At 42.5% G+C, this 13198-nt stretch overlaps 1 protein-coding gene across 3 annotated transcripts in view; it reads right to left on the bottom strand.

Moving 5' to 3' along the window:
- Positions 1–13198, bottom strand: part of LOC123776395 (contactin-associated protein-like 3) — a 178769-nt gene that overhangs the window by 66182 nt on the left and 99389 nt on the right. For all 3 annotated transcript variants that reach the window (XM_045772334.2, XM_045772335.2, XM_045772337.2), the window contains exons 9-10: positions 9005–9151; positions 820–991 (exon numbers count right to left, since the gene is read on the bottom strand). In XM_045772334.2, coding sequence (XP_045628290.2) covers positions 820–991; positions 9005–9151 — 319 coding nt within the window. The remainder of the gene's footprint in view (positions 1–819; positions 992–9004; positions 9152–13198) is intronic.

Here is a 13198-nt window from a genome sequence, read left to right as displayed (position 1 = left end):
ACAGAATGATTCGGTATTTGAATATATTATAACATGGTTACCACCATAAGTCTAGTTACCATCCACCAAAATAATCTTTTTTCTTGTGATGAGGACTTTCAAGATCTACTCTCTTAGCAACTTTCAAATAGGCAAAACAGAGTTAACTATAGTCGTTATGCCGTCCATTACACCCCCGTGACTTATTTATTTTATAAATTGAAGTTTATGCCTTTTATCCGCTTTCATCATTCCTTCCATCCTTCACTGAACTGGTGCTATGCTCAGTATGTGCTAATGGGTTCCTTCCACTCTTTGCCGTGTTTACATGACTAGAAATCCCCAAAGGCTCCGCCTTTCTAGGAAGAAGAGTTACTTTTCATTTTCCACGGAGAGAAGGGAGCGTGGGGTGAAACCCGCTGACCACGTGTAACTTTTGACTTACTGGCACTCAATGATTCATTATCTCTTTAGAACATTCTAATCTGTTTGGTGCAGTGGAAGAATTTTTATAAGCATTTATACCCGTCAGCATTTACACTCATCAATACTTACAGCACCACGAATAGTATTCTGTAAGAACTAAGTAGCTGGGGGACACACACGAGGAAGAGTCATGACAGTGCATCTTCTAAGATAATATTTGAAAGGAGCAATTGTTTAAAATTAAAGATGGTCACTTTCTTGTTTTCAATTAATTGTAACTTTTCCATATGGATTGGCTCTCAGGAAGAGAGAAGGGGCTAAAAGGAGGTATTCTCTCTCAGCAGTTCATTTGTTTTTAACCTATTATCAAAAAACTGAAATCAGGGATGCTAAAACGACATGGGATGGCTTTACCTGTCCATGAGGCCGCAGGTGTCTATCTGGAGGTCACGGAAACTCCCCAGCGCCCCCTGCTGTACCGTGATGGGATCCACTGCCTGGTCGCCGATGGAGATGAGCCTCAGGCAGCCCTGAAACCCGGCCAGGGGGCCTCCACATCCAGGGCCAGACCTGCTGTCGGGACAGCCTGCATGAACGTGGAGACACACAAAGGAGAAAGTCAGCCCTCGTGACCAAAATAGCGCACAGCATTTTGTCCATGCGAGTTTGCTGCCTCCTGTTTGCAGACGCCTGAGGATCAGACTTCCTGCACACGTTGGAAGGCTCATACTCCTCACGGATGGGGCGGTGGACGGCTGGGAACAGACGTTACTGGTTTTGGTAAAGCACAGGAATAACTAGAGCCAGGCTTGTGAACAGATGAGCCGAAGGTAGGATGTAAGATCCTACCAGTAGAGTCAAGGCCCACTTAACTGAAGCAGAATTTGATTTCTCTTCTGAAAGCGCCCAGAAGAAATCACTCCTTTTAGCATGATATTAAACTATATGAACTAAAAGCCATGGGATAACAGAATCAGAAAAAAAAAAAAAAATCACAGGCCAAATAGGACCTGTAAAATTTAAAATGCTTGAGAAATAATGACGTGTGTGAATGTCTACTCTGTGTGTGTGTGCACGCACGGGCACAGTTAAAACAATGCTTGATTATATATGGTCATAGACATCTAAGAACAATTTATACCTACACTTCCAACTGCTTCTGAGTGAGGCATTTTAGTCAAAAACCTTTTAACATTAACACGCACACAAAATTAACAAGTATCTCAATGATATGGCACTGAAAATAATGGAGAAAAATTAGCATCACGGACTAGTCCGTGCAAAAAGAAATGGGCTTTGATTGTTTTCAATAATAAAGAGTTAAATTTTTACAAGTTCTGCTGCATTCACTAATTGGCCTGCTGTAAATCACTGTTAAATTAATTAAGTAAAGAGGCCATCAGACCAAGGTGACTCACCAAAAGCTTTAGTGACCTAGGAGAGCAAACCAGAGTCTAAGCCTCTAAATGCCTCAAGGTTCTGAAATCGAAATCTAAAGACAGCCAATCCCGGACAGCCAGCCAGGCTTTAAGCTCAAGCCAATCAATCATCTCCTCTCTTTGCTTCCGCACCTTCTCTATGTAAGTCCTTCCCCTGGCTCCTGTCCGCCGAGCGTCCCTAACCACTTCTGCTTTGGCATTGCGTGATTTGAGTCAATTTTTGCTCAAATATGCCCTTAAAAATTTTAATATGCCTCAGGTTATCTTTGACCATTACAAACCACGATTCCTAGACAGCGGTTTTATTTTATTCCCCTGGGTTTCCCAAGAGGACATCCCAAGAGGATGCTATGGTAACAACAACGAGCAAGGACACAGCCAGGGGACTTTGAAACCAAAGTCAAAGCCGATCGGGTTCAGAACCACCTCCTGCCCCACGTGTGGGGCCAGCAGGGCAGAGCGTGCTCTCCCACCGTCTGTTGAGTTGCCCTCGGAAGCAATCACGGGGTCTTCAATTTGAGCACTGCAAGATTCCCACTGTACAGGAGGAAAGTAAACGTTCTGAAGGAGACACAGCCACTGTAAATGCTTTTGTAAAAGGCCACCATTGGGGGAAATCTATAGACTCAGCCTCGTCTCCGTTACACACACCCCTCATTTTTAGGACTGAGGCTGAGGTTCTCCCCAGGAGCTTCCCTGGCTTGGGGGAGTAGAGTCTCGCGGGGTGGTACCCCTCGCCAGGGACGGCCAGTGCACACGGATGCAATGGAGTGGTCAGGGACCCACATCCTCAACTGGGATGTCCCTGAGGGGCAATGTTGCTTCAGAGCCTCCGTGGGATCTCCTGAGGCTTCTACTGCACCTGCAGCATGCCCCACCTTGTCTCTGTTCATCCCAGCTCCTCTCTCACCCGCCCGGGGCGGGGGGAGTGGTGCTTCCCAGAACTAACCTCACTAAACCACGGTACACAAATCTCCCGAGCAGAGAGGTAGCTTCCTGGGGAACCCACCTGTAGCAACGTGGGATAAAATCACAAAGCATCCACTTAATTGAATACTTTATTTTCATATGCAAACTCAAAAGAATCACAGCATTTTTAATAATTAATATTCTTTTAATTCCAAGAAATTGTGAAGTGAAGTTTATGCTTCCTGGGAAACTTACCTATTTTATTTATTCTTTGCCTTATTCAATATGTCTCACTGACATCATTTCCAAGAGAATGTTTTCTTTTAATTTGTTAGACACAAAGTCGTAACTGTTCATCTTTTTTTATAAAAAAAGATCATTAAAAAATCATTTTCCAATCATTTAAATATTAAGGGATTTTTTGTTAATATTTACAGCCTGGGGTTTGAGGTTATTTTATAAGGCTCTTATTTTTTAAATGAAATGGAATCAGTAATTTCTTTCTTTCTTTTTTTTTTAAAGATTTATTTATTTATTTATTTTAGAGAGAGAGGAAGAGAGAGCATGAGGGGAGGTGGAACAGAGGGAGAGAAACTCAAGCAGGGAGCCCAATGCAGGGCTCGATCCCAGGACCTGAGATCATGACCTGAGCTGAAATCAAGAGTCAGACGCTTAACTGACTAAGCCAGCCAGGTGCCTCTGGAATCAGTAATTTATAAAGATTTTACTCATTATACTAATATGTTTTTCATCCCCCTCTCTTTGAACTTTTGTCATGAGGGTCACTAGTGCACCTTCAAAGGGCAGGGACTGAAGATGAAGCTTCCTCTTGTTCCTGCCCAATGGCTGCTAGCTTGCTACCTAAGAATTTCCACAAAATGCTCGGAGTCTATCTTTCCTCTTCTCTTCATGACTGAGGCTCTGATGCTTTGTATTCCTGACAAATTAAACCCAAAACCAGCCAAGGCCTGCATCAGGTTACACCCACTGTGGGGCACAATGAAACCTCATACATCCTAGAGACTTTGACTCTTCAACTGTAATGTTATATCATAAAGAACTGCGTAACTCTCCAGTTTCCCTTGACCTTTTCCTCGTTTAATGCGGAAAAACACACATTCCAGTTTGTAAAAGAATTTCTGAAAGTTTGGCTATATTTGGAAGAGACCTGGTATACCTTTGTATCTTTATAGGTGACTTCTACTGACAGTGCTTAGGAACCGAGAACATTAGGATAGAGGATCAGAAACATTAAGTCAGTAAACTTCCCCTTCCTCCAAATCACAAACTTCAAACTCATCTAAAACACAGTGCAGTGTCCGGGGCACCTGGGTGCTCAGTCCCTTGAGCACCCGAATCTTCACTTCCACTTAGGTCATGATCTCAGAGTCATGAGATCGAGCCCCAAGTCGGGCTCTGTGCTGGGCATGGAGTCTGCTTAAGATTCTCTCCCTCTGTTGCTCTTCACCCATCCCTGCTCATGCAAGCTTTCTTTCTCCAAAAATTTTTTTAAAAATAAATACAATGCAATACCTAAATATTCCTATAAAGAACAAAACAAACCTGACTCCAGTGATCACAAGGAAAACTTTCTCAAAGTGGAACATTAAGAAGGAAAGGTCAAACCGCCAAGTAATTTGTTGCTCCAGTTACGAAAGAGAGGTTAAGAAGCAAGGGGTGCCACGGCCCAAGACACGCCCAGGCCGTGAGTCGTCCATTCATCCATGCAGAAGGTTACCTGAAGCCCTGACAGTAAAATGGTAGAAGGTCATGCCTCAATGACCTGATTCCGGATGGACAGTGATAGTGGACAGGAGATATTTATTGCTAAGTTAATGGAACATACCCACCACTACAGAAGGAGTCTGAAATTTAAGGACCTCTGGGGATAATGGAGAAATTGTCACTTTATGTCATGACACCAGAATAGGTCATGAGGTAAGACCTCATTACAGCCGTCATTGGTTCCCTGGTCTGCTAAGGTCTCATGCATGCAAGTAAACTCGAGAGATTCGAGACATAATTTAGTATCCCCCAACTCTGCGGTGGAAGTGTGTTACTGAATAGTACAAAGATTCCGCAAAAGGAATCGAAAAGAGAGCAGCTTTCCACTACCCTCCCTGGCAGGCACCAAAACTCTGTGTACGATACAGTAGACTGAAACTATTGTTGGAAGAACAATTGACCAACAAAGCTCAGACTGAGAAGAAACAGAAAAGGAAAAACGGAAACCTGCATCACACAGTGCTGACAGGACATATACAAAGGGCTGCTGATCTGCGAGAGGACCCCCGTCATGGGAAGAAAGCCACAGAGCCCTGCTTTATGCCTGCTGTCCTGTCGTAATTACTGAGATCATCTCCTTCATTCGCTAAAGCATCCTGATTTGGACAGTAAATTATATGGTCATCCGAACTGTACTAGGAAGACACACTTTATGGGAAAACACTTCAACAAAATGTGACTGCATGGGGAATGGGAACTTGCAGCAGAACCTCCATCAGGAGAAGCAGAAAGAGGAAGGAGAACTGGTTAGGGAGTGTCTCAGAACATGGGGTACTGATTGCCGTGAATACCAAATATTGCTACAGAGCATGAATGGGATAAAGTGAATGTCCTTGTTAACATGATGCATATTCTGGTTCTGACAGACGTTAATTAAGAAGATAAAGATAAAGAGACACTGGCAAACACCACTCTTGGGATTGGATAAAATAACTCTGACATCGACGTCTTCCGGTCTCAAAGTTTCCACTCAATTTGAAACTGACCTGCCCCTCTTTACCCAGAACAGAGCTGGGAAGTCCCCTGGACCATAGAGACAAGGGGCTCTGAACAAGGGAGTCTTTACCTGTGCATTAAACTTGTGAATATAGTACATCTATTGAGAATCAGGACTCCGTGTTCACTGGTCTTGGACTTGCCTCTCCCACTTTTCCTTGATGGCAAGTAATATTCATCTTCCTACTTAACATCAGTAAATTGGTATGTTTTGGTTTTGTGTGTTTGTTGCAGCCTGGTGCGGGCATTAGTTGGGTTGTTTTGATAGTACATAATCTTTCTCTAGGAAAAAAGATGCTGTTATGTTGGTATAAGATGTATATTTGACTAAGTTAGTTTGAATCAGTGCCTGGAATTGTTCTGTAGGAATCAACTGGGTATTTACAGCTAAGTATGTAGAGGTCATTCTGAATTTATACATTAGTTACAGATAATGTGCTGTGATTGCAAGATCTTACACTATTTTCGCCACTCAGTGCCAAATTATAATTACAACCAAAAAACAGCAAAGTGGTAATGAAGAAAAGTCATTATACTCTCTCACGGGATGTTTAAACTTTGTAATTCTGCTCATCTTAGAGACACTATTTGTTATTGGAAACTATACTAACGAGACAGTTTTTCTGCACATCAACACAATTTTATGAAAATGCATAAGAAAAGCCTATTATGCTTTTTTTCAACACATTGCCTCCAAATCTCCAGGGTCCTTTCCTAGACCAAGGGCTGGAAACAACCAAAGGTTGTTTCATTAAATTGATTCTGCATATTAGGAAAACTTGATAGTTTGTACATAAGGAAAATTTTAAAATCGCTGGCAAGACGATTCTTGGCAGCTTTAGAATATTTATCGCATTTTTTTATAATAGCAAAAAAAAATGGGCACAATCAAATTGTTGCTCAACAGTAAAACGGGATGGTGGATTTAAGAAGTGAAACATGGTATAACACACATCAAAAACTACAGCGCAGTAAAATGTAACTTTATAAACATTCACAGGGTTGGATCTCAAAAACTAATCTAGAACAACAATGATAGCAACAATAATAAAAAGAACACATTTGTAAAGTTAAAAGCAAGGGAACACAAAACACTATTGTTTAAAGTTACCTACGTGGATAATAGGTTATAAAGAAAAGCAATACATTAAAACTTACAAACTTTCGGTTGTAAAATAAAGAAGCCATGGGGACGTAATGTACAGCATGGTGACTACAGTTAATAATACCTTATTGTATATTTAAAAGTTGCTAAGAGAGTAGATCTTAAACATTTCCATCGCAAGAAAAAATTGTAACTATGTATGGCGGTGGATATTACCTGGAGTTATTGTGGGATCATTTCCCAGCACATACAAACACTGAGTCATTATGCTGTACATCTGAAACCGACATGATGCTACGTGGTGATTATATCTGAATTGAAAAATAAAAAGGCAATGCAAGGATTAGTAAAAAAGGGGGGGCAGGGTAATACTTACCTGGGGGAATGAGACTCTGGAGCAGCAAGGGAAGCTTTAAGAGCACTGTAGTGTTTAATTGTGTACTCTGGGGGGTTAGCCCACAAGTATCTTTCAAGAAACATGAATAGTATTTTAAAATATATACATATATTCCATAATAACAACTGATTCATATCACATCAACATGTAAATATTTATGGGAAGTACCCATTCTCATGTAGCTATGATTTGCACATTTGGAACTGTAAAAGTTCAAATATGAGAGAAGATTCTCTGGTTTTGGAAAGTATTTTTTTACTTCTTAACACAAAATAACAAGTATTCTATTTTGCATCATTAAACAACACAGCAAGGATTTTTCTTCCTATCCCTTTTAGTGCTTCAAAATCTCTTTACCTTTTAAGTTATAGCTCCTGGATAAATTCTTTATTTAGTTTTGAAGGAATTTGTTCCTCTGCAGAGCTATAAAATCCATCATAAGCGTACAGGTTTAAAAAACTATCTGGGTCAGAAATGCACCATATTTAGCAGGCAAGGAAAGCAAGCAATCCGATCTGCTAATGCTCCTGGCACTACTCCACGTTCACAGCGATGCTTGCTTTAGGGGGCTTGAGAGATTAAACACCCTGATGCATGGTTGGTGTGCTTATTGTCAATTCTTAGGGAGGATTTTATACTTTCTTGTTGGGCTATCAAGTTATCTCTACCATGATTCCAAACTTATTTTGGAAAGAAACAACTATAAAATGCAAAACGGGAATAATATCAAGGACAGCTTCGAGCCACGATTAGAAATAAGTCTTACAATTGACAGGTCTAAGCTTCTGATGGCTCAGGACTTTTCACTTGAATGCCTCAGGAATGGAGATTCATTAACCTCAGAAGCACCCCCTCCCTGGCTGAACGGATCCGGGACAGACTCAGTCAAAGGTCCACCGAACAGGCAAACACTCTGTCTCCTACAGTCCAGAGAGACGGCCTGGTGTGGTCTTGGTAAAGTTCATCAGGAAGTAGTGAGTGAACATCAGTAGTTATGAAATCCACCTCCGGCTCTAGTATATATAACGGTGCCCTTCTGTTTAGACAGTGGGCAACAGAATGCTTCCTAAACTTTAGGGCAACAGACCAGCTGGGGATCTTGGGGAAAGGCAGATTATGGTTCAGGAAATCAAGGGGAGCTAATCCGCATCTGTGACAAGCTTGTGGGGGATGCTGTCCCGGCTGGTTCCTGGGCCACACTGGAGGACCTGGGCTTCTCGGGGACAAGAGCGGCTGACAGAAAGAAGACCACCCACGTGCAGCAAGAAAACTGCCACATAAAAACCTGAAGAAAAGGTTCTAAGGGTCATTTGGCCTTAGGAAAATATTCTATAGCAAAGTACGAAAGGTAAGAAACAGAGAACAAGGACCCTCACAGTTGCCTGCACATACAGTCACCTGGAGAGCACGTTCCCCGGGCTTCAGAACCAGAGAAAGCAGGATCTCTGGGGATGGAGACAGGCACTAGCATTCTGGAAGCTTTCCAGGTGACTGCAGTGAAAACAAGTGCTAAATTTAAAATCAATCTTAGCAAACGCACATCTAAACAAGGCCACCAGTAGCCATGCATTTTAGGCCATAATTTATTGTCTTTGTCTAGGGTGCCTGGGTGGTACAGTGGGTTAAGCACCCTACTCTTGGTTTCGGCTCAGGTCATGATCTCAGGGTCATGAGATCGAGCCCCGTGCAGGGCTCTGTGCTCAATGGGGAGTCTGCTTGGGATTCTCTCTCCCTCTCCTTCCGTCCCTCTCACTTGTGCTCTCTCTCTCACTCTCTCTCTAAAATAAATAAAATCTTTTTAAAAATGTATTGTTTTTGTCTGCTCAACATTCTCATTGACTATTGCTGAAAGAGAAAGATCATTCTTCAGTATTAATCTTCATTTAAAATTGTCGGTTGTCTTAAAAGTCAGGAGCTGGAAAGACAAGAATGGTTTGCTTACCAACAAAGCCAGTTCCTTTCACTTACCGCCCCAATGATAGGTGTCCCCTGAGTCAATTCGCCCACGCAGGGAATGAGCCACAGTGGCTGCCTCTCCATCCACCATCACAGTCAGGTGATTTCCTTTCAATGATAAGGACACTGAATGCCACTGCCCATCACTTAATCCAGAACCTGGAGGTAAACAAAATCGGGTAAAAGAGATTCCTGAAAACCCTATAGAACCCTCTAAACAGAGCCATCCTTGAAAACAATACAATGAGGATCTTAGACCACCTACCAAAGACCACCATGAACTCACCTGAAACCCACCAGGTTATTTAGCTGGTTGGGCAATGGAGAACTGCCACAGAGGACATCTGGGGCCTCTCAGAGAGCCAGGGAGAGGCTTGGTATAGATGTGGGCTTGACTGGGGGGTCCTAAACAGGCAATGAGATCACGTGGTATCCTGGTCATATTTATCCAGGAGGAAGGGGTTACCCGTGTAGTGAGGCTCATTGAGTAAATGTGTGGTTACAGAGGGTCCTTGCGTCTGACCCTCCACAGTCATGGATTGGCCAGGCTCGTTCTAACAAAAATTATGCTCTAACAAAAATTACTGTGGTCAATTGAGAATATTATGACCTATGTGCACACTGCAATGGCTGTTATTTCACTTTCTCCTCACTCAGTTAAGTCAGAAAAGTACAGGGAGGAATGAAGAGAAAAGAAAGAAATCTGAATCAAAGAGGTAAAGAAGAATTGAGAGTGAAGAGTTCAAACATTCTGCCTTGGACAGTGTAGTCTTAGTTTCTTCCAGTACTAGGACCTTAATAGAATAACATGACAAGATCCTGAACAATCCTGAAATGATCCAATATCCCAATGATGGGGCATAGGGCATACTTCATTCTCTTCTAGTTTGTCAATATTTTGCAATGGTGAGAAGCACAAGCATTTTTCTAAATTGTAAGTTATAAAAATAAATTTTTTTCCATACTTCGGTGTATTATTACTATATATAACTTCGGTACGCTGTTTAGAAAAATACATCATCTATAGCAATATAGCTCTTTAGAAAAATGTATTAGTAACTTAAGTATTAATAAAACATGAAAATTCATTGAACAAAATGTAAAGTTAAAAAAGCATCACATTAAAGTGCGTGTGTGTACATACTCAATCATTGTCTAAAAATGGACAAAACGGGTAGGCAATATTCTTAAATATTAACATTAACTTCTGGATGAGGGAACTGTGTTTGACTGATTTCATTTTATGTCATTTTTTCCATTTTCTGTTTTCCCACATTTGATACAGCACACTCCAGCTATTGTTACGTTATTATTCCGAAGAACTAATATTTGTTCCCCCCTAAAGCAGCCACTGTCTCTTGAATCCATGAGGCAACATGTCTATTTTTTCTTGAAGTGATGGAGTCAGGAATGGACATGTGTTTGAACCACCGCCCATCGTCCAACTACATGTGACTTCAGCGTCTCCTACAGACGGACTGGCCGGGTCTTAATGGAAATCCCATGCTGTGTCATGCCGAAGACAAATCAGCGGACAGCAGGTGTGCCAGAATTTGTTAGTTAGCATCTCCTGAATTATTTTCTCAAAGCAAATAATCCCTAAGTTTCAGTGAGAAACAACGAAGGGTTTGCTTCTCACTCTGGTCCCAGGCCATTCGGGTCTCCAAGCTCCATGCCCCAGTATTTATTCACACAGGACTGAGGCGACTGCATGGCCCCATTTCTGCCTTCTGGCTGAGAAGCAACAGTACTTGGCAGAATTTCCCTGCGGTTTCTGCTCAGATGTGGTGGCTGTCACTTCTGCCCACGTTCTGCTGGCCAAAGCGAGTCATTTGTTCAAAGATAAGAGATTCCTGCCCTGCAGAGAGGTCACGGCCACCTCCACACCCACAGAGATGCCTGCTGTTCTCAAGGAGCACAGAGACTAACTGGAATCTTTAGAAGTGGTCCTGGCTGTCGGGGAAGGAGGTCATAAAGAGGCACTTGAGCTCATTTAAAAACAACAAAGTGATAATCATTTGAGTTCTTTGCTGTCATGTCTGAGCATGCTCATGAGCCTGCTTGACTTTAATCTGATGGTCTTAGAGAACTGTCCCAGTATACGAGCCTACCCCTCTTACAAATGATAGTTACAGACTACTTAGAGCCCTCCAAGTTTGGAAGTCAACCTGCAAGAATCGGAAGTTATTTTCCAGCCCATGGGGGTATTAGCCCCAAAGAAAATATGGCCATGTTTCTGGTAGAAAGTTAACCAGTCATATTTAATTTAATATCAGAGTTTGGCTCAAGTAACCGACCGACCACGTAAATCCATGTCCCTCAAATGCTCCTCGATATGTCACTATACTGCAATTAAAAATTAAAATACAGCTTTTTTGTTTTTGCTTGATCTCTCATCAGTGACGTTGACGTGGACTCAAGATCTGCCTGTGCGCGAAATATGTTTCTGACCTGATCCAGAAGGTCACAGACCCTACTGTAAAAATAGCGGTAACTTTGTTCTCAGACTGAAATATGAGCGATGGTACTTCCCAGGACATACTTTCAGGGAGGGGACGGTTTTAAAGTCACTAAAGGTCACTTCAGCTCCAGTATAATAGAAATGCCAGACTCTCACTTTCTGTGTGGTATTTGTGAAGCCAAAACTGTTTCCAACACTCAACACTGGCTGGGTTCATGAACAATGTTGAGAAAACAGAGAACAGAATACCGAAGATTTCACTTAGATACTTAAGACATATATTATGACACTGGTCCTGAAGGAAACGTTCCAGCCCTGGAGCTAAAGGAAATACACAAGCAAGAATCTGTGAGTGTTCCTTCCGCTCTTGTCATTCAGTATTGATTTTAAAGCTCACATAGCATATCTATCAGTATGGTAACCACATCCGTTTAAAATCTGATATGAAAACCCATTATTTAATTTGGTATATGAAATATTCCCTCCGGCTCCCTCCCTCCCTCTCTCTACCTACCCACCTGTCTAGGACATAGAGTTATTTCGTGGGAGAACTTGCAGAAAACACTCCAGAATATCTCCTTGAATGGGTAATAGATGCCATTTGCCTCTATAATAAAAGACTGTTTTTAATAAAATCCGACATTCTCATTTAAAAGTGAAATGCCTGCACTTATGTTCATTCTCTGTTTCTACCCATTATAATGCTCACCCTTCGTGTTTCTTTTGTGTGTGTTCTACCCTCCCCACTTCTGATGGAAGGATGGCCTGTCTCCCAGGCAGCACTGCAGTCAAAGGATGGATGGAGAAGGGAGGGTGGGCTGTGTCTTTGAGCTGAGCTGCTGTGAAGATGCTGCTTATTCTTCCATCCACCCCCAGCCCCGCAAAGGCTTCAGTCTGGGTGGGGCAGGGGGGAGTGATGGGGGTGGTGATCGCAGGACTAGTTTTGGAATAATGCAAACTGAAAGTTAAGGCATGATTGCTGACTAGCAGGCACTGGGCTGACGGTTCGTAGGCACAGCATCACTGCTCCTACCATCGGTCACACTAGTGTCACTTCAAAGACAAGGACCCGAGGCTTGGGAAGCACACAGGTGCCCATCGGCTCTAGCAGCAGAGGCAGGTCTGGAAATGAGCCTGGCAGGCGAGTCCTCTCACTCACCTCCCACTGGTTTGTGTCAAATCTATCCTGATGACACAGAATAATGTCCATGGCAGTCGAGGCCCTTCGGAAAAGGGGGGAAATGTGTCTTTTCCTACAGAAAGGGAACACACGCTCCCTCCCTCCTCTACTGTCCTTCTGTTCCCAGCACGCTCCGTTGGCCCAGCTCCATGAACACCAGGATACTAGATTATACACCTTTGCACCTTTCTAGATCCCTTCAGAAACATATTAAGGTAACTGTTAGGGAAAAGGATCTAAAAGCTAGAAGCAGCATGAACGAGCCCTGGGTGTCCTTTTTGGCATTTGATACAATTACATTTAAGTTAGCCTTTAAAATTTGGTTCTCGGTTTGGTCGGTGCTTTCGGACTTCATACAAGGTTTGAAATGAAAAACCAGTTGCAACCTGTCTCATTTTCCATGGACCCACACCTCGTTTTACTGCGTTTTGCTTTATGTGTTTCACAGATACCGTGCCTTTTACAAACTGAAGGTTCGTGGCGACCCTGCCCAGAGTGTCTCTCGGGGACATTTTCTGACAGCATCTGCTCACTCTGTGTCAAACTTTTTCATTGCAAGGACATT

Source organism: Ursus americanus, chromosome 34 (genome assembly GCF_024610735.1).
Source record: "Ursus americanus isolate L20-20 chromosome 34, mUrsAme1.1.p, whole genome shotgun sequence".
NCBI classification, from domain to species: domain Eukaryota; kingdom Metazoa; phylum Chordata; class Mammalia; order Carnivora; family Ursidae; genus Ursus; species Ursus americanus.
Note: the sequence above shows the minus strand (reverse complement) of the source record. Positions and strands in the feature narration are given on the sequence as shown.